Consider the following 27,503-nt stretch of genomic DNA (forward strand, 5'->3'; position numbering starts at 1 on the left):
TGATACCTACCATACATGTACTTTAGGTACTGACCCAGATACTTACATATTTTATTCGATATATTCCTCATAAGAGTTCTATTTTAGGTAGATAGATAGATAGGTAGATAGATTCATTATATATATATATAAATATACATAATACAAAATTTATTTATTTATTTATCCCTGTTTCCACATGAGTGATTGTCGTGGTTACAACGGAAAAGCAAGAGTACACAGAAGTTATTAGAAAGGGTCCTAGAAGCAGACTGACCCAGGATTTGAACCTTTGCTCTGCTATTTATTAGCTGTATGATCTTAGTCAAGGTCCTTAGTTCTCTGACCCTCTTTTACCCATCTGCTAATTGAAGAAAATAATACCACATTTCATGGTATTATTGTGAAGTTTAAATGTGGTGCTACACATGAACTTGGAATGTAATACCCACTAGCTGAATTTCAAAGCCCAGTAAGCCTAAAGGAATTTGGGTGAAGTATGAAGAAATGATAGCTACAAAAGAACAGACTCTTAAATATGTAAAGTACATCAGATTTTTCCACCCTTAAGGGTGGTTTACAAGATTCTGACTTACAAGATTCAGATTTGGGACAGTCCTTATTGTTTCTTTTCTTCTTGAGTTCTTTTCCTGCCAAAAGACTCTTGGAGGCCAAGAGGGCCTCTTTAACCCTAGGGCTATCTGGATCAGGTCAGCTATCCATGACTCCAAATTCCCACCTAAGCAGTAAAGGCCCCGTGACTTCAATCCATTGTTAGGGTTCTGAGGCCTGCATAAGTACCTGAAGGACCAGAATATTAAACCAAACCGAAAGTGACAGAGCATTTCAGAACACATTCCATGAGGATAAGCGAAAATCTCCCTCCAATCTAAACACGGGGGAAAAAACCTTCTAATAAGTAAGGAAATCATAGATCTAGGTTTGTCTAGGACAATTTTAATTTATGATGATTGTCCTGGTGTTTTTATGAATAATTGCCCTGTTTACTCTCAAGTGTCATAGTTTCAGTGGTAAATCATATGATCACCTCTGAGTATCCTCCTAAAACTCTCAGCCTAGGACTTTTACTGGTGTTTGTTATCTTCCTTCAGGTTAACTCTCATACTCATAAATCATAAAATATGTGCTCTTTTAGTGAGAAATGCAGAAATAAAACTGCCTGTTTGGTCATTGCATTCATTCATCTGTAACCATATCCCAGCGATCCATTTGTGGAAGCTTGAAAACCAGGCATTTTGTTTTCAGGTTCTTGGTCTTCATTAATTTAAAAAATAAAAACCTAGTACACAATTTACTTCCCTGGTCTTTCCACAAAGTCACAAACTTTGTGAGCCTCACGTTTTCTACCTGTATAGTAAAGGAATTAAGAACAAGTCTTTAATGTTCTTTGTCTTTAGGTCTTTAATGTTTAAAAAGAGCACATCTTTTTAAAAATACAAACTTTTTTGCTTTGCTTCTCCAGCCTTCCATCGGTGTATACGAGTGCTTTCAGTATATTAACTTGAACATTGGTAGGGGTTTTTTCTATAGCACTTAACTCTGTAAGTATTCACTCAATCAGCTGAACTTTGTCTAACTTTTTTGTCCCAGACTATATCGGCAACTCAGTCAAGATTCTTGACTCACTGATAATAGCTACACACTACTCTCACAAATTTGTGTTTTCATCAATAATACATTAACCATAAAATCAACTACTGAATTGTGAGGGCTTTGAGTTAAGAAGTGGACACTATTATTTGAGATGCTATTTTCACATTAATAGCATTTTTCTCGTTGCAGGCAAATAGTCCTTTTTTCTTGGAATGATGAATGTCTGCTTATATTGTTGAATAACCACATACCTTTATCCATCTTCAAGGTCCAGAAAAAATTTTCCATGGGATAATTTGCCCAATAGACATTTCCTTTCTAGGCATTATGACTTATTCTCCTTCTGTCATCCAAACCCCGTGCGGTATTTTAGTAAATGATATTGTAAATCAAGTTTTCGCAGCTGTGTTGACTGTTGAAAAAGAGAGATTGCCTAAAATTATGGATTTTAGTCATCTGACAGCTATTGTTTGGATATTTAGTTTCCTTTTCTTGCCCCACTTTGATCATGGGAGGTGCTGAGCTTGCACAATGCTCTGTGAAACCCTTGCACCACCACCTGTGTTACTGCAGAGTAATTGAAAATTACTGTGGTAACTGATGCTGCACCACAGCAATAGCCCAGGATGGTGAGATTCTTTTTTTTAGTAGAAAAATCCTACTGCTTCTGAAGCAAAAGGGACCAAGCTTCCTCAAACTGCAGCCACAGCCCCTAACTGAAGAATGGGCTACATAAGACCCTGATGTGCAGAAGACTCCAGGCCTTGCCTCAGTTTTTTTTGTCTTGTATTTATGTCTGTGGGGAAGCATGGCCATCAACAGCAATGTCTTTGAGGAGGCAGGTAAGCAGTCACCGTTCTTTGGCCCTACATGTTGTGCCTGGCTTACCCATTTTATCTCTAGCCCCTCATAAAAGGCAGACAGCGGTGCTGTGTCTCTGTATGATTCTTTTCTATTATTATTTATTGGTTCAGGTCATAATTGAGATCTGAATCCAGTTGGAAGTGACTTTGTAAAGGACGATATAAGGAAGGAGACAGAGGCAATCTCACCTGCAGGGCACATCCCTTTGACTAATCAGCCCAGGCCATCTCAGTCAAGTTGTGTCATCAACAAAGTACAAGTGAGAAGATCAGTCCCACAATGCTGTTCTGAATAATAGTCGAGGGCGTGGCCCATCACCTGTGCTGCCTGTAAGAAAGTAGTTGGAGAATAGATGAATATATTCTGGTTGGCAAAATGTGGTCTGAATCTCAGTGTAAAATACCTTGGAAACACTTTATTCTCTTTAGTTTGTCTTCAGCTGAATGTGGGTTAAGAAATTAATCAGATAGAGAATGACCACAGATGGACATTGAAAAATAGCCTTTCAAGCTCCATAAAATTCCTTCCTGATTGGGAAAAAAGAGGTATTCATATACTTAGAATTTGTCAGAAAATAGGTAATTTAAAAGGCTAGGTAAGAGGATAAGGAATGTAATCGACAATGAAATAGATGACATACAAAACAAAAATTAAGTGACTCCTATACCTTTAGGATTTATCAATGAGTAGCAATTAAAGGACAACTTTGAAAAAAAATTAATAAGCTTAACTGCTTATCCATTGGGCTTTTTCTGAACTGAACCTTCACAAAAACAACATCTGTGGGGCTATTTGGTTTTTGTTCTTTCTTCCCCAATCCAATTTGCTATGGTCAGAACATAGAAAACTGAACTCAAAGCCAGATTTCTTAATAGGATGGCATTTGGACAGCTGTTTTACTTAGTGATCCTGTGCAGTTTAGTAGCAAAGCTGAAATAAGCCCTCTCCTTTTGGGGCAAACAAGACGGTATTCTGCTGAATGCTAGAATTTTATCACTTTGAAAAAAAAAATGCTGCTTGAGAGACCTAAGAGTATAAAAGCATTTGAGATCTCAGAAGGAGTTTAAATCAATGCACTGCTACAGTTACAGAGCACATGAAAGAGCCTGCTGTCTCAATTGCCAGGAAACTACTTAGAAACTCTCACTTTGATTTCTTCACGTAGTCCATTACATTACTGCTAAATGCAGTATATAGGGACATCACAACTTTGATGTTGTACAGCTCCAACAAATGGAAACTAATATGACAGAACTACTAAGATTTGTGGTTTTATGTGGATATGCAAATATATCCCTATCTAGCTCCCTATGTACTATGTATCTCCAGGGGCTGTCTTTTCACCTATAGCTTTATAAAATCATAATTTTGGTGTTTTATTCGTGAATTCTAGTAAGCAGTACCATGTTTATGTAGTACCAAAACCTCACAGGGAGATATTGTTATTCTGAATTATTACTTTAACGATATGTATTGTACACCGGTTTCAAAAGTACAATGTAGTTTTATACATGTTTATCAGTACTGGTCAGAACTCAATTCAGTGAGGAACGACTGATTCCATGCCTTCGGAAGATCTGATGTTTTTAATCAGTGGGTGTGGACAGATGGAATTGGAAACTGCATTTTCATCCAACAACAGTAGAGGTCTGTTTTCCAGTTTTAGTAGTAAACCTTCAAATAGTCCTCCAATTATTTTAGGATGCTTTTAAAAATCTGTGGATTTCTGCCATTATTCATTAAATAATAAATTTGAAATCATTGTTCAATAATGTGCTTCTTCTTATGAAAATGATAAATACGAGCATATGGAACCATGGAAGACACGTTACAATTAAGATTTCGGAATTTAGAGAAATAAGATAAAAGCAGAGGTCAGAAGATCTGAATCTGACCATTGACTCAACCACCTACTAATCTTTTGGGTTGGGACATTCAATGTTTAGTTTCCATTTCTTCACTCACTAAACATTTAATAGCACCTTCTCTGTCTTCCTCTCCGAATTGGTGTATGGACTAAGTGATGACACTTGAAAGGCAGTGCCTTAGCACAAAAGCTTCAGACCAGGTGAGGAGGCCAGCCCTGCCTCCACCTGTGTGACCACGGACAGTTCTTTCAACCTTTCTGGACTCCTAAGCTGTGAAACAAGGAGGCTGGTCTGAAAAATGTCTAAATTCCCTTTTGTCTTTGAAAACAATAAAGCACTATGTAAAATATTGCAAGTGTTTTACATTGCTTAAACAGATTAACCCTTTATCAAAAGAGATTAGTAAAGAGAGATCATAGGATCACATTTTTCTTCTTTTTCTGGGAAATCTTTTAAGAATTGGATGGATAATCCTCCTTATTCAGTGTTTCATCTATGAAACATATTTCATGGTTCAAACATATTTCATGGGAATATTCTTGAACTTCTTCCAGCCACATAAGGCTCTGTTATTAGTATATTTTGGAATGTGATAAGCATTGCAGAATTTCCATTTTTGCTTAAGTGTAGTTACTCTCCAATATCCCTCTTACTAATGAATGTACAGAAACTTTGAGACTACTTTGGACTTAAAAAGTAAACATGTATTTTACTTGCTTACAGTCTGGTGGCACACATTTCTGAGACCTGGAGTGTAGTTTGTCCACCTATGTGGTAAGAAATGAAACGGAATCATTGTGATCATGGGTTCATCTGAGTTGTGTCTGATACTTCAAGATCTCTATTTAAGAACCTTGTCACATTTTCAGAATATCATTTGAAAGAGGTGCTACTCTGTTGCACCATAACAAGTCCCAGCCCCACAGTGTTCTATTTCTATAGAACTCTTCTTGGCCAAGTTATTTGCCTGGGATTCATATTTTTAATCCAGTTTGAATTCTGCTTGCTAGTTTTCTAGTACATTGTCTTTTACGTTTCAAGGAGTTTGTTTTCCTTTACAGGCAAAAGTTTCCATTTTGACCTCCACCAGGCCCTTTAAATTCTAGATTACCTGATAATAACTCTGAGGTTTGATACCATTCTGTCTGAATGGTACTCTAATTTCCACAGCAGTTCCACCTACATGAGGTAATTTAATCCTCACAGTAATGAATTAGCTAACATCATCCACTGTTTTCAGATTGGGAGGTGTGAGAGGAGGAAACAACAAGCTAAAAGACTAGCTTCAGTCACACAGGTGCTGAAGGACAGAGCTGGGTCTCACACATGTCTTCTGACAGCAAGACCAGAGCTTTTTTTGAGGTCATTACTTAATGTAAATAAAAATAGTATCCGTGACCTTCTTTTACTGCATTAGACCAAAAAAGTATAGATTTAAAAAATTATATTCTGCCTAATTCATGCTCTAATGATTTATTCATGTTATGAAATTTATTTTTGGTGCCAATCTAGCTTACTAAGTGCTAGCTACTAGTTTATGCACTTAAATACATTGCCTTTGACGCTCCTATGTGCTAAGTATTTAATCTCCATTTTTAAGTGAAGAAAGTTGCTCACACTTAGGCAGCTAAGATGCAGTTTAAACCTGATTCTGCCAAACTTCTACATGTATGCTCTTAACCCCTTGATATGGCATAAAAACCACTCAATTAGACTTTAAGAAATAGTTCTTCAAGTCCAAGCTCTTTCCATTGTTAAAGTAAAAATACTATCCTCTCCCCTGCCTAATTCATAGTTTTATTCGGAGTATTGAAAGAGATAATGTATGTAAAGGAGATTTTAAAAATATAAATCACCGTAAATAGGTAATTTACTATTAATATGGTTAATCTCATTTAATGAGAAATAATGAGAAAGGAATAGCACCCCTCAACCCTCTGTCACCTCCCAGGTATTTTTACAGTTGCTTTACATAGACAGGCTTCAATTAAATGTGGCTGCACCTAAAGTGAAAAGTCAGGGCACTGTGTCAGACCTCTAGAGGAGACTGTCCGGTGGCCACGGGAGCTTTACTGCACACCTCAAAACATGCCGCACAGGGGGTCACCACCTACTCAGCCCCTGCACAGGGCTGGTCCTGCTGAGAATCCAGGGGCTCCTATTTAGAACAGCTCACTGTAGGGAGATTCACGCTTATGGAAATAATTAATGGTGGCAATGATCCTTATAATGGCACCTGATGCCCTGCTGCGAAGAAAGATAAACCAGCCTTCACCATAAAGAACTTACAAATTATACTGAGCAAACATGTTAACAGCTATTAAGAGTCCTAATCAGAGCTGCTAAACAAACAATTAAGAGATGTCATATAAAATACACCCATTTAGGAATAGCAGCTACATGTTTGGAGTTTTAAAAGGAACCATTTGCCTTTGAGATAGAGATAAAGCCCTCAGTGCAGGTTAGGCAAGAGCGAGGCACCTTTCTGAGCAAATCCATTTTCTGAGCATCAAATCCCATGGACAAAGCTCTGTTCCCAGTGGTGTGCTTGCATCCTAAGTTTATTTTGGGTCTCATTACTATTTCATCAGAAAATGACTCTCTTTTTTTCAGACGTGACTTATTATGATAAGTAGTGCTGCTTTAAAGGGCCATGAAAATGTTGCTACAATCTAATAGTAAAAATCAAGAAATTATTTGTTTGGAAGAAACTTACTTTGCAGACAGCATTTCAGGATAAGATGAGATTCATCCCACCAGTGCTTAAATCCTTGCTCTTCTAAGTGTAGACCAGCGACATCAGCACCACCTGGGAGCTTGTCACAAATGCAGAATCTTGGACCTCACTCCAAACCTACAGAAACAGAATCTGCATTTTAATAAGACCCTCCGATAATATATATATGTTAAAATTTTCAAAGAAATATCAATGTGAACGCTTCTGTTATCAGAAATTCTATCAGAAAATTACTATTTAATCTTATGGATAGTAAAAGGTAAATTACTCACTTTAGGAAGGTATATAAATAGTGTGACATTTGCTTGATGATGAAACATATCTGAAGTGGTCCCCTCTGACACCCATGCCTGATGGTGGCGTCCAGGGCTTCCAGCATATCACACCATCCCAGCAATGTTCAGTCGCCATCTGGTAGTCTCTCCTACCTCTTCAAGTTCTGTGTCCCCTTCACATGCTCAGTGTAGCTCCCGTTTATCTGAAACACTAGCACTGTAGGGTAAAGTGCATACAAGAGGGTGGGCAAGGAGGGAGTCTTTTTAGCCTTTAGCCCCACATGTTCTTCCATAGTTAAAATACACAAGTCTACTTTGTGATCACTCCAGCACCACTTGGCTGGGTCTACTCTACACAAATTGTGCCATGTTTGTGGATTAAGAGAAGTAGTGGCTCTTGTATCTTCTAATTGGAAAAGTTAGGGAGGACTGAGATTCAACTTGACTATTCATACACTGCAGAGTATCTAGAGTCCTTTTAGCAGCAGGTTTTCACAGCAGTCATGAACATCCCATAAATTACATGACATGATGTGATTTTCAAAATCTGATTTCTTATGATGTCCATATGGGGATCTATTTTAAGACTATAGTAAAAGTATACACATTAACATATACTACCAAAAAATAGAATCTCATGGTAAACAAAGAAGATTAAGTAAAGCATCAGTTGACTTTTACAGTTAAAAAAAAAATCCCGTGGAGGAAATTATAATGATGTTCTTTATAATTGTTCTGAAAAGAAAATCAACTCTAAGAAAGTTATAACAGGCCTAATTAATGCTTAAATTGTTCCTCCTGAGAAACATTTTTTTTTATGTGATATAAATGGACTTCCTAGAAAATATTCTTGTCTGTATTTAGTGGTTATTCAATGTTCTTTCCTGCACTGTGGTAACATACAGCCTTTCACAATAGGAAATGAAAGGTTTTTATTTCTGCTTTTTGGTTTTGCCTTGTTGTTTCTACTCATGTACAAGTAAGAAGTAAATAAAACAGGAGGACATTGACAATTTTTATCTAGCAGTATCGAGTTTTCAAAACAATAGTTATATTTGGGTTGAAGATAATTGATCATTTAAAATTATATATACATGTGTTTGGGTCATGGAAAAGATAATTGTAGTTACATGAAAAGAGTTTTCCTTCGTGAATGTCTATACCTTAGTCACCTTAGACTGCACGGTCATGAATTATGCAGTATAATCCTCTTTCTAACCATGTGGCCTGCCTGGGGCAAGTCTCTGCATCTCACTTCCCTCATCTGTAAAATAGGGCTAAAAATTAAACCTACCTCAGCGTTATTTTGAGGACTAAATGATATAATTTCCTCATGGAAAAACCAGAATGAACTTTTTGGACAACCCAATACATTAAAAAGTGTTTAACAGAGTGTGTGGCCCATAGTAAGAGCTCATCTCATGTTAGATATTGCATTGTTTTCTTCTTACCACACCATCATTCAGCCAATTTTGACAGAAATATAATATACAGAAGCCATTCTCTCCTATTCTGAAATATAAAATGTCCACATTCCCCTAAAACATAGCTATTTCCATCCTTATAAAAATAAGATACAGGCCTTCCCTGGTGACGCAGTGGTTGAGAGTCCGCCTGCCAATTCAGGGGACACAGGTTCGTGCCCCAGTCCGGGAAGATCCCACATGCCGCGGAGCGGCTGGGCCCGTGGGCCATGGCCGCTGGGCCTGCGCATCCGGAGCCTGTGCTCCACAACGGGAGAGGCCACAGCAGTGAGAGGCCCGTGTACCGAAAAAAAAAAAAAAAAAAAAAATTCAAAATTCTCCTACTTATACCCCTAGCTCTCCTATTTCTCTTAATAGGAGCAAAACTTCTCATCAGAGCAGTCTGTCTTCATATTGTCACATCCTCTATCCTCATCCATTCTTCAACTCGCTATAAGATGGCTTCTGCCCTGTTGCAGAGCTTCTCCCCCATAAATGCTAAAGTCTTTTGATTGGTAAATTTAACGATCACTTTTCACCTCCGATGTTACTGACCTTCGTGCAGCATTTGACATCTTCCATGATGCTGTCTTGTATCTCTTCTGCTTAGTGTCCTTCATGGTCTTCCTTAACCTTCCTTTTAAATGCTCATATTCCCAGAATTCCACACTTAGCCTTCTTTTTCATATATATGATGAAATCACTACCACTTTTTGCTGTAAACTCTTAGATATATATTTTTCTTGCCCTTTCTCTGTCTCTGTCTACTTCCCATTCCCTATTCTGGAACCCCTTAGTGTGTTTTCAATAAATTTTCTCAACCAGCCTAGCAATAGCTAGGTATCAGGGAGTGCACTAGGCATGAGGATTACAATGAAATGTGTTAATTAAAGACTCAGAAGGCTTTAAGAGAACTTGAAATAGAATATGATTTATTCTATTTTCAGGTATTTCTTCATCTACATTCATGTATGACATGGTTTTTCTTTATTGGCTGCAATCACCAGTAACTATGATATATGCTAAGAATTTAACATCTGGGAAGATGGGCTAGAAGTGAGTTTTGCTTTGCTTAGTTTTGTTTGGATAGCTGTTTCTTTGGATTGATTTGAAATATGGATGCAGAGAGGTGTTGAACTCTATATGGTAAATTTTGAATTTGAAGTGATGATGGGGCATAGGGGCGAGGAGGTCCTACTGGCAGTTGTAAATGAGTCTCTGGAGACTATATATGGTATCAAAATTGGAGAAGTATCTTTGTAAATAATCAACCTGGAGTGTTTCTCTAACTCCAGTAAATTCAAGCTCTAATTCAAATCCTAACACAGACTCTCAAGTATATTTTTATTTGAATGATCCTAATTTCTCAGAATCAACCTTCCTTAACTCTAGAATTAAATCTCTATTTTCTAAGAAATGTCACTCAAATTTAAAAAATCTCTTCTGAATTACGCATTCATTCAACATATACTTATTAAGAGCAGAATAAATGACAAACTCTGTGCTGGTCACTGGGGATAATATGTTGAGCAAAATAAAATAGCTTCTTCCCTCCTGAAGATTCAGTCTATTGGGGGAGGGAACTGTCAATCAAATAACGTTGCAAGACTTAGAAGTCAAAAATATATGAGCTAAAGAAGGTCTTAACTTATTTTGGGCTCCTGGAGGCCTCCTTGAGGAAGTGATAATTCCCATGAGACTGAAGCTGTGCTGTTAGCCATATGTAGAAGGGAAGGACCTTCTAGGCTGCGAGATCTTACGAGGTCTTAAGGCAAAGAAGGAATGTGGCGAATTCGAGGAAAAGAGGAAAGACCTGGCTGACTGGAGCACAGTGAATACAAAGGGGGACAGTGATAGATGAGGCTAAAGAGGCAGGCCGTGGTACATGAGGGCTGAGTTGATGGGTCTCCTGCTCAGCAGGACCACCTCCTCGCATGAGAACCACGTCCAGGCTGCACGTCTCAACGGAGGGAGAATGAGAGAGTTAAAATGTCCATTCTCATGTTGTGCTAAATTTAACTCCTGGGAAATTCTTCTGGTTGGACCTAACTTTTTTACAGCCATACTGACTATACCTGCCATACAGTAAACTGCACATATTTAAAGTGTACAGTCTGATGTTTTGAAATATGTGTATACCTGTGAGACCATCACCACATCAAGCTGACGAAAGTATTCACAGTCCCTGAAAGTTTCCTTGTCCCTTTTGTAGTCCTTCCCTCCCGACCACTCCCATCCCCTCCAGGCAACAATTGACCTGTCATGCTTAGAACAGTGCCTGGCACATAAAATAAATTGTGTTGACTATATGAAAAGTGAGGCTGTTTGGAGAATTAGCTCTTAGCTTGACTTTTAGTTGGTTGCTCCACCTTTTCTAGGTATGCAGTGCTGTTCAGAATCAGGATTTCACTGTCATTCAAGACTACTGCACTGGCCTCAAAGCCTTGCTTTATCTGAAAAGCATTGAAGAGCTACAAGACTGGGACGGGCAGAGTCCAGCCACCGAGAGTCACCAGAAAGGGAAACCAGTTCCTCGCATTGCTGAACTCGTGGGAAAGGTACGTGGCCACCTCTCCTGGGTTGTCCTTGAGAACTCTGCCTTGTTCACTTTCTATTTCAGGTCTTGTTTGCCCTCCTACCATCTCACTAACAGAGGAAACACAGTGCCCATTTGATGTGATTTCTGCTGTAGAATCGTTCTGAAGGAGGCTTGATTACAACTCTATGATAGGTCTCTGAGTTACATTTTTATGAAACCAATATAACACAAGGTCATATAAAAGAAAAAGATTGAAGTTTATAGTGTAAAGTGCCTCCAAATTCTTGCTTACTGTGGTGATGACTGGCATTCTTTCCAGTAGGAGGCTGGAGATTTCTTTATTCTTTAACAAGCTCTGGAAATTATAACATTACCTTTCTATTTTCAAGACAATCAAATCACTGGAGCCCTGAATAATACGATGAAGTTTTTAAAATTAAAATCTAATCAGTATCTTTTGTAACTGCTTCTGCTGTGTGGTTAAACCTGGGCTCAAAAGGTTATGTCCCAACTTTCTCACTAACTGCTATTTTCAGAGAAATATACACTACATTTACATTTTGTATAATACAGTGATTTTAGCAAATCTTTTCTAAAACAACATTCAGCATTTCGCCTTTGTATTTCCTTTGTATTATTCTAAATAGATAACCATTGTCAGAAGACGTTTCTTGAGTCCTGAATGAGGGGAGGAAAAAATTATAATTCTTAGTCTTTTCAGCTTGTCACTACATCAATAATTAACTTAAAAAAAAGAGAGGCAAGTAAAAGGATTCTTTAAGGAAGCATTTAATAATTCAAATGAATCTTAACTTGAAACAGGTCACATGGAAAAGAATGGAAAACAAAAACCCTGGGTACTCTGCCTTGGATGGCAAGGTTAGGGACTCAGAAAGAATAAGAGAAACATCATATAACTATTTACATTTGGCTAATTTTAATGGGAAATGTCACTATTCCTCTCCAAACAGATAGCCAAAAATAAGGGCTTCTTGGAGAATAATGTGTATCCCTGCAAGTCCAGTGATGAAAAATAAAAGGGAGAAAGAAATAAAATCTTACAGTGTGGATTCCAGGAAAATATCATGATGAATGACTCCATGAGTGGCAATCAAATAAAAAGGCTGGGTGACATTAATATTTATAATATTATAATTAGCGAGACTGTGCCTAAGCAGCATTATTAGTGTAACTAATCATATTATCATAAACTGAGTCTGCAAGTATTTAGACAGTGAGTGTTCTTGCCTTTATCAATGACCATCAATATCCTAAAATTGTTCATAACTAAAAAAAAATTACAAATAACTTTATACTCATCCAATGTAAATATATCAAGTCGATTGTTTCTGACATGGTAGTTTTGATAGTTTATGACTGTCTATAAAAGCATTGTCTCAAACGTATGCAGTCACCATGCAAGCTGAAATGGAAGTAGCTGCCTTGCACTGTGCCATTTTTGTCTTTAAAAGACTTCCACACTCATTTGAAAACTTACATATTCAAATAGAAGATGGATAATGATGGAAACACTTGTGTCAGTGACTTAAGTGGAAATTGATTTTCTGATAGTTTGAATCTAGATTCAGACTTTATTTTAGTAAGTCCAGCCTTCATCAAAATCAAAAGTGTAATTTCCAGCATTATCATTTGTTAAAAAAAAAAAAGATTTTGCCTATGTGATTATATTAGCAATTCATTTCTCAGCACTAAGTTGAGGAACAAGCAGATGGTCTGCTAATAGATCTATGCTCCAGAGTCTCTGGTGAGGGCTGACATGACTCAAACAATAGGTGACTATCCCCTTTAGGTTAATATCCCTAATAGTGAATCAAAGTGCTGTGGCTTCCTAGCTATTCCTTCCTAGTGTTGCAGGTGTGTGTGTGTGTGTGTGTATGTGTGTGTGTATGCATCTTTGAAAATAATTCATATTATATTCTCATTAGCTAAAGAATAGGATGCTGGTTCTTACCCTGTTTTCATGATAAATGGACAAGAGAAGTTGCAGACCCTTTTCAGAAAGCCCCGCTGGAAGTAGCTGGCTTCTTTAGATAGGAAAAAATTTGTTTGGAAAGTACAGTTGTTACTCTCTTTCATCTTTCACTCAGAGGTCAGGCTAGAATAAATTAGAGTAGAAATTTAGAAGAAACGAATTACAGTACAGTGTTTGAAGATGGAGGAAAAATGAGACTTGAGCCATGGAAACAAATTAGTTTGGCCAAATTAGTCATGTTATCTTTCAAGTAATTAGTATATTTAATATACGTAATTAGTATATTTAATATAGTCTCCCTAATGCATACCTCACGTATAAATTGATTAAACTTCCCAAGCAATGTTTCTTCATGTGACTTTGGAAGAGCAAGCAGTCAGGCATTTATGGTTTGCTCTAGTCTTACAGTGCAAGTTGTATAAATTCGTGCCTTCAAGCATGAAAGTAGATCCCACAGGAAGAGCAGTCACCAGCTCTGCTGCACCACAAAGCTATTGACCTCCAACTCCTGGTGCTTAAAAACCATGTGGCATGCTTATGAAAATGTAGATTCCCAGGCTCCGCTCCCAGAGATCCTGATTTCATTGGTCAAAGGTGAGTCCAGGAATCTGCATTTTTAACAACCTGATTCTGATGGAAGCATACAAGGATCCGCATTGCCAAGAAAAATGAAAGTAAGAATAGCAACCGAATACAGTCAGAGATCGAGAAGTTAGCAATGGGAACAACACAAGCTTCTTGAGGGAGAAAGCTGGTAAGAAATGATTTTGAGCTGGAAGAGAAATGAAATAGAGAGTCAGGAGAGGAAATCCAGAAAAGCAGCACACTGGGCTCTGAATGGCCAGTGGTTGAAAATACCCATTGAGGAACCAGGAGCGGGAGTTAGTTCAGCAGCTAGGTCAAAGACATGTAAGCAAGAAGAATTGTAAGGACAGATACAGTTCTCAAAGTATGACACCCAGAGTCCATGCAGACAGTCAGCAACGAGGAAGTCTGTGAGGATAAGGAAGGGGAGGCTATTCACAGTATCATCAAAAAGGAGGCGCATCGGGGGCTTCCCTGGTGGCGCAGTGGTTGAGAGTCCGCTTGCCGATGCAGGGGACATGGGTTCGTGCCCCGGTCCGGGAAGATCCCACATGCCGCGGAGCGGCTGGGCCCGTGAGCCATGGCCGCTGAGCCTGTGCGTCCGGAGGCTGTGCTCCGCAGCGGGAGAGGCCACAACAGTGAGAGGCCTGCGTACCGCAAGAAAAAAAAAAAAAAAAAAAAGGAGGCGCATAGGTAGCAAAGCACTTTTATTGTATACTCAGTTACCTTAATCCCCTCTTCTACCTGGTGAAAACCTGGCGACTTAATAAAAGTGAACTGTTTGCTTGCTACGTATGGGACAGTGGTTACCAACAGAGTTCCAAGTAAGACTGTTAGGTTTCCATGATGCTTCCTTACTATACTAGCTAAGCAACTTGGACAAGTTAATTAATCTCTCTAAATCTGTTTCTAAAACTATGAAATGAGGATAACCACAGTACAAGTCCACGATCTCTCATTAACACTTCTGAAACCCAAAAAGCTCTGAAACCAAATGTTTCACATAACTTATTTGGCAGCAAACCCGGCCTGAACTGATGGGAGGCTTTTATAATCTTTATTTATTCCTCTTAGAGTGAACATTTACGTGTTTACTTCCGAGCGACGAATGTGTTGAAGTCCAGGTTGCCACGCCACATCTTGCTGTAGGTGCTAGGGAAAAGGTAGTATGTGTACCACTTTTCTTTCCTAAAGTCCAAAAAAAAATTCTGCATTTTGAGCTACGTTTGGCCCCAAGTATTTTAGATAAAGCGTTGTGAAGAATACTTAAGTGAGAATATAGTTGCAATTATACCTTTATCCACAAATTCTTCTTTAGAGTTGGAGACAAAGTATATATTTTAGTGACATTAGAAAGTAAACTGTTAGGATTTGGCATTTTTAGGTGTGGAAATAAGAATTATGTGGAGATTATTTGCTTGAGAAACATGAAAGAAATTGGAGGCTCCAATATTAGAACAGAAAATGTTACAGTCAGAAAGCATGGGAGGAAATGACTTCACTTCTTTGTGCCTGAGATGAAGGATTCCTAAGCAAGAGCCTTTGAAAGGGAAACAGCACAGGACAACACTACTGACTGCTTGGTCTCTGCGTTCATTTTCACATGCTGTTCCTTACATCTGAAATGTCTTTCCAATTCACTAAAGAGTAATGAAAGCATCCACTTCTCTTTGAGTTATTCTCTGACCTCTACACCAGAATTAATTTCTCCTTCTCTTCTTCAACCTTAGTTGCAACCAGTATCACACAGCATTTGAATTTTTGCATCTCTGTTTCTTCTACCAGACAGTCTTCTTCACCTTTGTATCCCAATTTCTGGGGACCCACTGATACTCAGAAAGGGCTTAATAAATGATGCTCGAATAAGTAACTGAATGAATAAATTAATGTAAGAAAACAGCTAAGTGGTAGAACTAAATATTAGTAGTCAATGACTTATCAAGCCATCACTTTTCCCATGACATCAGAAATGAAAAAATGTAAAAAGAAAAATAATAACTTTGAACTTAAAAGTTCCTTTTGGTGTATAAGTCTAGTTTAGTAAAATGAAATGGAAAGAAGCCAGAGTGGAAAGAGTGAGATAGGCAAGTGAGCAACCTGCATTCCTTCTAGAATTGGCAAAATGTACCTAGAGTATAAGCTTCTTTAGGGCCTAGACCACACACGCTGTGCCAGTGCCTGACCCAACATCTACCATGTGGGAGCAACAGCGTGGTAGCCGAATTGATGAATGATATATTGATCTCTCTTTATTTTTTTTAAGATCTATCTTAAATGTCACTTACTTTGTGAAGCCATCTATGACTATCTTCCTCTCCCTCTGGGAAAATTGTCACTCCTTTCTCCTACAGCCCTTTGTTCATATAACTGCTATTGCAGTTATGACATTATCTTCTAGTTAACATTACTTCTTGTCCATCGCTGAGCTCATTATGAGCAACTTGAAAACAGAGATCGTGTCTTATTTACACTTGAGTTTTCAAGCAACTAGCACAATGCTACATGTTTATACAATTAAGTTGCACAGACTATCTGTGGTGTCCTTATTTGGAAGGAAAAAAAGGAAACAAATTTATAATTAAAATTCCAGCCAGGCCCTTTCAAAAATAGCAGGCATTTTAGAAGAAAACAGTAAATGTGCCAAATTACTTTCAGTAGGTATTAAAATATGATGAAATACATATCAGTGATATTAATAAGTGAACATAATGTGTACTCATTAAAAAGCTTTCATTAGGATAAAGTCAGAGAAACTGTCGTGGTGCTTGTATAATGACTCATAAAACAAGGCTTTATTTTGATGATAGAAACCAAAATTGGCGCATCTATATGACCAGATGCATCATTCTCATGTTTTTAAAACCAAAAGTAATATGATTTTGTAAGACTACTGCTATCTGGTTATGGTGTTTGATATGTAGATGTCTATTTATTTGTCTCTGGTATATTATCCAACACAGAGAACAAAGAAGTATCCACAAGGAATATATAATGTCATAAGCATGATCATCACAAAAGTCCTAATAATAACAGTCTCAGAAGAGGAGAGTGGTATCTCCTGTTTACCCAAAACTTTAAAAGTTTTATGTCTTCATGCTATTTATTTTTTCATGCTTTTTATGTTTCCAAATTGAGATATAATTTACATAAAGAAAAAAGGTCTGTCTTTAAAAACACAGGTCTTAAATAAACCATTTGATGAGTTTTGACAAATGATATACCCATGCAACTCTTAATTCTATCAAGATACAGAACATTGTCAACACCTCAAAGATTCCCTTTTGCACTCTCCCAGTCATTATCTCTCCCTCCTCCTCACCACCAGAAGCAAACACAATCTAATTTCCATCAATATAGATTAGTTTGTTCATACTCTTTAACATCATATAATTAGAATTCCACATTGTGTGGTTTTTTTGTGTGTAGTTACTCTCACTCTGCACAGTGTTTCAGAGATTCATCCATGATTTGGGGAGTGTTAAGTAATTCATTTTTTTTATTGGTAAAAAATATTTTATTGTATAAATATACCACAATTTGTATATTTATTCAAAATGACATTTGGGCTGTTTTCACTTTCCCTTTATTATAAATATATCTGAAATAAGCATTCAGGCATAACTGGTTTTGTGAATACATATTTTCATTTCTCTTGAGTAAAACCCAGGAGTGTAATATCTGAGTCTTAAGGTGATGTGTATGCTTTATAAGAAACCTATAAACAGATTTCCAAAGTGGTGGTACCATTTTACACGGCTACCAACTGTGGATGGGTGTTTTGGTTCTTCCAGCCAACATTTAGTATCCTCTGTCTTTTTAATTTTAGACATTTTAGTACATGTACATTGGTATGACATTGCAATTTTAATTTTCATCTCCCTGAAAATTAATGATTTAAACACTTCTTTGTGTCCTTATTGTCCATCCATATATCTTCTTCTGTGAAGTGTCTATTCAAATTTTTTGTCCACTTAGAAGTTGGGTTTATTTTTAATTAAACTTCAGGAGTTCTTTATATGTTCTCAGTACAAGTCCTTAGATGCAGAAAAAGCATTTGAAAAGATTCATCATTTACTTATCATAAAACCCTAAGCAATCTAGTGGAAGGAAACTTCCTCAATCTGATAAAGGGCATGTACAAAAATTCTACAGCTCATTTCATATATAATGGCAAAAAAAATAAACTTTTTCTCCTAAGATCAAGAACTAAGCGTAAATGTCTATGCTCACTACTTATATCCAGTATTATACTGGAGGTCCTAACTAGTGCAATAAGGACATGAAAAGAAAGAAATGGCATCCAGATTGGAAACAAAGGACTAAGACTGTTTTCATTTGCAGATAGTAATATTGTGTACATAAAACATCCTTAAAAACCTATAAAAATACTATTAAAGTCAATAAATGAATTAAGCAAAGTTTCAGGACAAAAGACAATATACAAAAGTCAGTTATATTTCTGTATGAACAACAGGAACAATAAACAGAAAATTAAATTTTAAAATGTCATTTACAATGGCATTTAAAAACTACAAAGTACTTAGGAACAAATTAAAATATATGCAATAGCCACCCACTGAAAACTACAAAGAATTATTGAGAAAAATTAATGAAGAAATATCAATGGAGAGATATGTTAAGATCTCAGTTCTCTCCAAATTGATCTGTAGAGTTATGACAATCCCAATCAAAATCGCAGCACACGTTTATGTAGAAGTTGATAAACTGATTCTAAAATTTACATTGGATTTCAAAGGTGCCAGAATAGCCAAAACAATCTTGAAAAAGAACAGACTTAGATGATTTGACCTATCTGCCTTCAAGACTTTCTATAAGTCTTCAGTAATCAAGCAAGTGTGTTTTAGTGTCAGGATAGACAAATAGATCAATGGAAAGTCCAGAAGTAAACCCTCACATATACACTCAATTGATTTTTGACGAAGGCACTAAAGCAATCCAATGGAGAAAGGAAAATCCTTTTGATAAATGGTGCTAGAATTAATGGATAAGCATAGATATAGATATAGATATATTTTAATGAACCTCATACTTTCCTCACACAGGACACAAAAGTAATTTTAAATATATCATAGATATAAAAGTAAAAAGACTATAAAAGTTTTAAAGAAAATATAAGTAAATATATTTACTTATAAGGAAAAATTTTTAGATAGGATACAAAAAGCACTAACCATACAAGAAAAAAAAAAGATAAGTTGCACTTCAAAAGGCAAGTGCTCATCAAAAGGCAAGTTAAGGAAATGAAAATTTAAGTCACAGAATGAGAGAAAATATCCATAATACTTATATCTCACAAAGAACTTGTGACCAGAATAAATATATGTAATACTTTATTCAAGTAAACTGGATTTGAAATAATTTAATCTTATCAACAAGTACACGGAATCTTACAATGAAAAATCCACTGTGAGGGAGCCCATGGGCTCTTGCAGCAAACTCCTATCCATGACCACTTGCACGGCTAGCCCAGAAAAGAGAGAGAAAAGGTGATGAAAGCCATTTTCTTTCAAGTTCATCTTACGGCCTCATAGTTCTTGTCCATGCTATTTTTTCTCATTGCAGCTTTGTCCCTGCAGTTATGTTTTGGGGATACATTATACAGTTAGAGAAGTTCCAGATGACATGTTACATTTCTTTCAGTTAACTTGGGTAATGATTGAAATAGAAATCAATATTATTGCTTTCTATGACTGATTGCATGAGGCTAAATATTTTTTATTGTTTTAGTTCATTTCATAGAACATGGCAAAAAAACAGCATCAGTTCCTGGAAATTCAAACTTTCCAAAATTACCAAATGAGTCTACTGCATAGATATGGGAACTTATCTACATCTCTAAATATCATCAGATGGTTTGAGTAGTATCTTAGGTAGAATGCTGAATTGCCAAGTATCCTTTTAGAATAGGGCAATCACCTGTTACAAATGGTGATTATTCCTACTTATAAGCAAAAAATGCTGGATAAGATTTGATATCCCCCTCTTGTAGTCCTGAGTGTCTCATCAGCTCATTAATGTGTAAGAATCCCACAAAGGAGTCAATATGCCGCTGTAGTAAAAAGAGCACTGTGTTTGGAGTCCAGCAGGTCTGGGTTTGAATCCCACCTCAGTGTCTTACTACTGGGTGAACTTGGACCAACCACATGAATCCTACAGTTCCCCTTTGCTGAAATGCCAAAGTGAGATAATGATACTGATTTCATGGGTGCTTTGTGAGGGCCAGAAAACATATATATGATGTATGTAGCACATAGCAGGCATTCAATGCATGGCAGTTATTGTTATAATTAAGTCTAACATAGATAGATAGATTGGGGTAATTTGGATATGTGATATATTTGTATCCAAAATATATGGATAACATTAGGGTAAGCATAAACATTTGAGCAATGCTTTATGAGTGGATTTCTTCAATCTTCTGTGTAGATTTTCCAGCTGATACTCATACATTATTTTTATACATTCTCTTGGCTTTCTATTGATAACATGCCCTTATTAGGTTAGTTTTGTTTGATCTGCTTAAAAGCCTGCAACTTTGTCCTTTGAAGCATTCCCTTTCATACACACAAAAAAGCTCCTAAACAAATCAGAAATGTTTGCTTTCCAAGCAAAATGGAGATAAATTTGTTAATTTGGGGTCTGGGCAGTAAACTAGCATGAATGGTTCATCACTGGTCCTACTGTAGGTGAAAGGGAGGGGCCTACTTTGTTGCCAAATCAGAGTAACTGTATCAGAATTTAATATCAACAATTATAGGAGGGGCTGGTAGAAGTCTCTCATGTTATAGGAAGAGATAGTTTTGCATTGCTTATAACCAGTGTGTGCCCCTATAAACCTTCCCAGCTTGTTTTCTCTCCCATCTCAGGGGTAGGTGGGTTCATTGCACAGGGGAACTCTGATATTTGGTGGCAATTACTGAGAGCATTTTGTAGAGGAGAATTCTAACTCAAAGCCAAGCCCAGCGGAGGTATGTGATCAATTGGTAATGCCTGCATGGGCACCGACACAGAAAGATGTTGCAGGATATGGCTTTGCACTTCCTGGAGTGTGGAGCACTGACAGCTTGACTGGTTTAGGAATTTGGGCAGCGATGAGCTCTTGAATTTGTAACCATTATACCCACCTCGTTGCAGTCCACCACTGTGTGCCTGAAATAAAATGTAAGCCATACAACATTTTTACTGTTGCCAGCATCCCATCATGCTTTTAAAACTTACGAGTCCCTATTTCTTCTCACTCATTAAATTGATATCTAATTCCAAGTACAAATGAAATTATTCCCTTTGTCACTTTCATGAAAGTAAGTGGTTCAGTATAATTCCTCATACTTCATCAAATATACTACTTTAATCAGAATGCACCTCATTAATATTAATTATATACTTAGAACTTGTGTAAAAGTGCTTTTCATCTTCAACACAAGTTACCCACATTAATTCTGATGGTACTTTTAAGCCAGGAAAAGAAATTAGGATTTTTCTTGTTCTGGGTGGGGACTGAGGATTTGTAAAGAAACCATTAGTATAAGCATGTAAGATAAAATTTGAATTCAAATACTATCCTCAAACTCATCTCCTATCCTCCCTCCTAAGAACTCTACAAAATCAGTGAACATTTATCGCAAACCAGTTAGCTTTGTTCCTAATCCTGATTTTATGGAATAAAGCAAAATATCTCTCTGTAATTCTGAGCTATGCCCCTGAGAAAAAAATAGGCATTTGTTATATCTCTGTTTAAGCTCACTGTCCACTTGAATAAACGGAGCATTATATAAAAGATATAATATTCTGGTATTAAAGGAGTCATTTTGATAATGCAAAGAGTCAATTATAGTCAATCAGAGATTCTAATTATATTAAGCTTTATGACAATTTATCCTAATCTAAGATTTCTTTTTTTTTTTGGCTGTGTTGGGTCTTCATTTCCGTGCGAGGGCTTTCTCTAGTTGCGGCGAGCGGGGCCACTCTTCATCGCGGTGCGTGGGCCTCTCACTGTCACAGCCTCTCTTGTTGCGGAGCACAGGCTCTAGACGTGCAGGCTCAGTAGTTGTGACTCACGGGCCCAGTTGCCCCGCGGCATGTGGGATCTTCCCGGACCAGGGCTCGAAACCGTGTCCCCTGCATCGGCAGACGGACTCTCAACCACTGCGCCACCAGGGAAGCCCTATCCTAATCTAAGATTTGAGAAAAAAAATTAAATGCTATTTGAAATTCAAAAGAAAGATGTGATTTACCCCCTCCCACAAAACATCAAACAAGACAAACCATAGTTCTTTGGTTTTGTTATTGTATTTTGGTTTTGGTTTTGTATTTTTTTACCTTTGAAATTATATGCATGTAACTGCCATTGAATAGCATTACCAAAACCCTGGAAGTTTAGGAAGGATAGGCCAAGATATCTTCAATTGTTCTGAATAATTGGCAGTCTCCCAATTAACTAAATCCATTTAGATATCCAGATGAAATATCTATCCCTTCTCCTCTTCTCCTTAGAAACCTGATTACTCTGTTTGGTTGCCATATTGACCTAATTAACCACCTAATTTCTAAATATCCCCTCCGTTTCATGCTGTATAGATATTGGAAAGCAATCTTATTCGTGTCTAAAATCCATGCCCTATATTAGTCTGTGCTTCATGGCCACGAGTGACCCCTAGAAACGTGTTTGAGAAGATGTGACTACAACCTGCCCAGAGAATGTGACTAATGCTACATAGGGAATTCTTTGATTTGCAGCTTCAGGCTCTGTCTGTGAAGTTGCCTCATAGACTTGGAAGTGCCCTGAAGCCTCACTCCCATGCTGCCCCATCTACTGTGGATTGTTCCTGGCAAGCCACGTCAAGACCGTGCCTCCTGAACCTCTGTTGCCGTATATCTTTAAAGCATTTTTCTTGTCTTTCCTGCTTATCAATTGTATCCTATTTCATCTCAAACTAGAGAACCTTCTCTAGATCCTCTGCTTTCAATTATTCTCTGCATATGCCCATTCCAACTGAGCTATAGAATGTCACCCGTCGTTTCAGGGCTATCAAGCTGGTTATCTTTTGGAGCCTAAATGTTACCAAATGTTGCCTAAATGTTTCTTTACGCTTAAGATAGGTCCCAAGTGAAATTAATGACAGTAAACATATGGCATTTGTAGTAATCCTGGCCTCCTAAGAAAATAGAATTATCCCAGGACTACTGTATACATTCTTCACTGAGATATAGAACAAGCCTGCAAGATTATCCTTCTCTGTTCATACCCTCAGAGTTTGTGGTCAGCATTGGTGGTGCTTACTAATATTTCCTTGTTCTGTGGGAGAAGTAAACCTCCTTGCCTCTTGGATGCTTCATAGGACTAGGTGACTAGATCTCGTTGATGCAGTGTGAGTGAAATGTGGCATGTGATTCTGAGTGGAAACATTTCACGGCTGGCACTCAGTTCTCTAAATTCCCTTTCCTTTGCCATAGCAAACTCTGAAGTCTCATGTTGAGAAAGTGGCAACGTAAAATGGATGGCCTAGATTGCTGAGCCGCCACATTGAGGATATCCAGAGACACAACAGTCTTTTTTTTATGAGTGAGAAATCAACTTTTATTGTGTTAAGTCACTGACATTTCAAGTATGATTATTACCAGAGTACAACCAGCCAGTGAGGATTAATACAGAATTGCAAATAACTTGTAGCTGTTGCCAGAGGACTGATAGCTCTGTAGCCCTTTGAAAATTGTAAAACGGAAGAGCTCCTCTTTAGTGACCTTCACTTTCCTTTCTGCACCTCTTTCCACGTGCTGGCAGCTGGTACCATAATGCGGTTTTCCATAATGCGGTTTTCCATTACATCACTCCACCCTGGGCCTGATCTCTTGGCAAAATGCCGGAAGATACCAGATAGCCTTGTTTCCAAACCGTACAGCAAAAATATTTATTCCTGCTTTGTAGCTGGTTTTAAATAAGTTATTGTGAAGAGATCCCACCATTGGCTTAATCCAACTGATGAAACTGAGCAGCGTTTATGCTTTTCACATAGCTTCTTTCTTGTTAGTAGTAAGGCCTTGGGCAGCTTACATACTTTCCTCTTAGCCACCATTTCCATGTTTAAAAAATTGGGATAACAATAGGTATCCCATAGGATTGTTGAGAAAAATAAATAACAGGGTCTGAATTTTTTCTTCCTGTCACAGGTCAGGTTCCAGAAAACATCATCTCTACTCATTGTCTCTCATCCTTTACTTGCTTTACTATCTCCAACCCATCAAAATTAGATTTCTATCCATCCCCACCCCCCAAATCACTCGAACTGCTCTTGTTCAAGTTATGTGATTTAGTGATCACCAAATCCAGTAATTTCCAGTCTTGTCTTTACTAGATCTCCTTACATTCAACAATTGACCACTTCTTCCTATTAGAAATTTCTTCTTAGATTTTTGAACACTCTTTTCTCCTGATTTCTCCCTTACTTTTTATCAAGCAAACGACAGTTAGCACCTAGTATGTGCCAGGCGTTATAATGCTGCCTTCTTTAAAAGGATCACAGACTAGTGTGGAAATTAGGCAATTAAAGAGTTATTTATATAATATAGTATGATAATTACAGTGATATAGAGATATGCACAGAATAGCAGGGGTGGCAGGGAACTTGAGAATGTTTTCCAAAACAATCTGAAATTAAGGCCTAGGAAGTGTGGGAAGGCTAGGGCCCAAGCTAAGGCCGAAAGTATGACAGAGGCTTGGGGTCAAACAACATTTCTGTGTCTGAACAGAAGCTTCTTGGACTTAATGTTTTAGAACCCCTCCCCTTTTTTGGCCCTCACATAACATTCCCCTGTCCATGGCTCTTCTATTACTGTCTGTGCTCATCAGACCCAGAAGCCAATTTTAATCTCCTTGCTGTTATCATCCAAATGTGTACTCTCACCAAGACCCCCCCTCTGGACCCCACACGCCCATCTCTCCAGCTTTCTGGTGGACTTTGCCACCCAGTAGCCCAGTTCAGTGCTCTTCCTGCAACCTAGGAATAAAACAACAGTAGTGATTATCCCTGACAATTATATAAGCACTTTATAATTTACAAAGCACTTTGGCATACATTATCTCACCAGCTGCTTCCTTAATGTAATAGCTGCAGTGGGCAAAAAACTGTGTCACTGCCAACAGCGCTTTTCTGACCTTGGTCTCCCAACCCCACCTACTAAAAACATAAGAGCAGCTGGATGGGAGCTGATTAGAGGTTGGAAGCTGACCTCGTTTGGGGACCAGGGGAGTGTGACAGCAGTGGTTGCCACCTCCACCTTCTCCATCTCCGGAGGGGTGACAGAGCAAGCCAGAGGTTTCATGGCAAAGTCTAGGAGGCTGCACAGAGCAGCAAGGCTTTTCATGGGCTTCCTAAGCGCAGGCTGAGGGTGGCAGGCATCAGCTTGTGGGAGGTTAAGCACTTATCCACTCTCCCCCTACGTTTCAGATTTCTCATTTCTTACATGCATTAGCTATCATTTTGAAAGTTTCAGTGGGTTAATTAAATTCTTCTAGTGTTGATGCTAAGAAAGCTGAAACATTTTCAACCGAGATTGACACTACTCAAGACATAGGCTTCACTGATGTTTGTTCAGTAACACTCCAATATGTCACAGGATTGCTGAGAGAACATCTGAGAGCTATAATGAGCTAAAAGTCAAGTACAGGGGGAAATGTGTTCCAGACTGCTGCAGATGTTCTCAAATCAAATCATATTTCTGTGAAATGCCATATAGAATATTCAGCAGTTGAAGGATGCAACATGAAAGGACAGTTCAATTGATTTGCACTGTGTTTAAAAAATGTATTTAGCCTAAATTGTATGAAATGTGGTGCGGTTTTTTCACATTAAGTCAATTAATAAGAGATACACTTGATTCTAAGGAGCTTCAAGGATAATTTCCGTGGGCTAAGGAGGAAGGCATTAACTGGTTAGGTAGGTGTCAAGGCCTAGAGCAGGCAGTAATTGAATAAAAGAAACAAGGTAGAGTCCAAAGACAGACATTCTATAGCCCCACTTCCTTGCCCCACTCCTTTTTTCTTCCGTTAGTCCTTTGGCACCAAAATTGAGCAGACTTCTGTTTAATTAATTTACCAAAATTAATTTACCAAAAGCCTGATAAGCCTATCTGTGATGGTGGTACATTCTGCCCCTCCTGGAAAACCCAAAGGAAGCTTAGCAGGAGTGAGTCAAGGAAATGTTTTGGTAGATGCATCTTTTGTCATCACCAACTTATATTCCATCACACAGGTGACCTTGCACGTCACCATAGTTTAGGTAGCCTGACCTGTGATTAGGAATGATATTCTCCTAAGTAAATGACAGTACTAGGTAAGAACTGACAAACCTGGGTAAGGAAAAACAGAAAAAGCTTAGGTGACATTAAAAAGTGCAGCAGGGCTTTCCTGGTGGTGCAGTGGTTGAGAGTCCACCTGCTGATGCAGGGGACACGGGTTCGTGCCCCGATCCAGGAAGATCCCACATGCCGCGAAGCGGCCGAGCCCGTGAGCCATGGCCGCTGCGCCTGCACCTCCGGAGCCTGTGCTCCCCAATGGGAGAGGCCACAACAGTGAGGGGCCCGCGTACCGCAAAAAAAAAAAAAAAAAAAAGTGCAGTGAAACACCACAATGAGATACCTCTTCACACCCACTGTAATGGCTAAAATTAAAAAGACTGACAATGTCAAATGTTGGCAAGAATATGGAGCAACTAGACCTCTGTATTTTGCCAGTGGAAATATAAAATGTTACAACCACTTTGTAAAACTCTTTGGCACTTTCTTATAAGACCCAACAGTTCTCCTCCCAGGTATTTATCAAAGAGAAATAAAAACATATCTCCTTAAAGTTTGAGATAGATGAATTTCAAAAACATTATGTTAAGAGGAAGAAGCCAGACACAAAAGAATACTTACGAAATAATTCCCTTTATGTGGAATTTTAGTATGGGAAAAATAAATTTTGTTAGAAATTGATGCTGAAAACTTGTCCTCTGTGCACTGGTGCTGTATTGAATCTTGGAGACAGAGTTTTATGTGAAGTAGCACAGAATAGCTTTATTGCTTTGCCAGGCAAAGGGGGACACAGCAGGCTTCTGCTGCCAAACTGTGTGTTCCAACCCCGGGGGATTTGGTGAGGAGTTTTATAGCAATGGTTCAAGGGTAGGGTTGCTGATAAGGATCAAGGTGTGTGCAGGGCCTGTATTCCTTTAATCTGGCCTCAGGTGGTCTCCCAGTGAACTTCTGTGATTCTTGAGGTTATCAAACTGTGACCTTCTCTCTGAAATGAAGAATCCTTCATCAAGTAGTTAACATCTTCCATTTGTTGGGGGGTTGGGTTCTGCAGAAGAGCTCAAAGATATTGTTATGTGTATCCCTTGAGGCGGAAGCAGGACCCTGCCCCAAGGCTGCGCTATTGTTTTTGGACTGTTCCTCCTTTGTCTGTCTGTGTGTCCCCTTCCTTCCCTGATTAGCAACAGTTTGAACCTACCCTTTGGAATTCAGGGAAGGTCATGGAAGCTGAAGGCTATTCCCTATAAACAAGAAATGGAGGACATAGAAAAGCTTCT

The 27,503-nt window shown here is 38.1% G+C and overlaps 1 protein-coding gene across 2 annotated transcripts in view; it reads left to right on the plus strand.

The window, feature by feature from the left end:
* The window catches only part of DPYD (dihydropyrimidine dehydrogenase), a 795,698-nt gene that overhangs the window by 669,167 nt on the left and 99,028 nt on the right, over positions 1-27,503 (plus strand). The window contains exon 20 of one of the 2 annotated variants that reach the window (XM_004263062.3): positions 11,179-11,358. The exons of the other annotated variant lie outside the window; for it this stretch is intronic. Within the exon in view, the coding sequence (XP_004263110.1) occupies positions 11,179-11,358 (180 nt within the window). The remainder of the gene's footprint in view (positions 1-11,178; positions 11,359-27,503) is intronic. 2 annotated transcript variants of the gene reach the window in all.

This window comes from Orcinus orca, chromosome 1, assembly GCF_937001465.1.
Source record: "Orcinus orca chromosome 1, mOrcOrc1.1, whole genome shotgun sequence".
In the NCBI taxonomy this organism is placed as follows: domain Eukaryota; kingdom Metazoa; phylum Chordata; class Mammalia; order Artiodactyla; family Delphinidae; genus Orcinus; species Orcinus orca.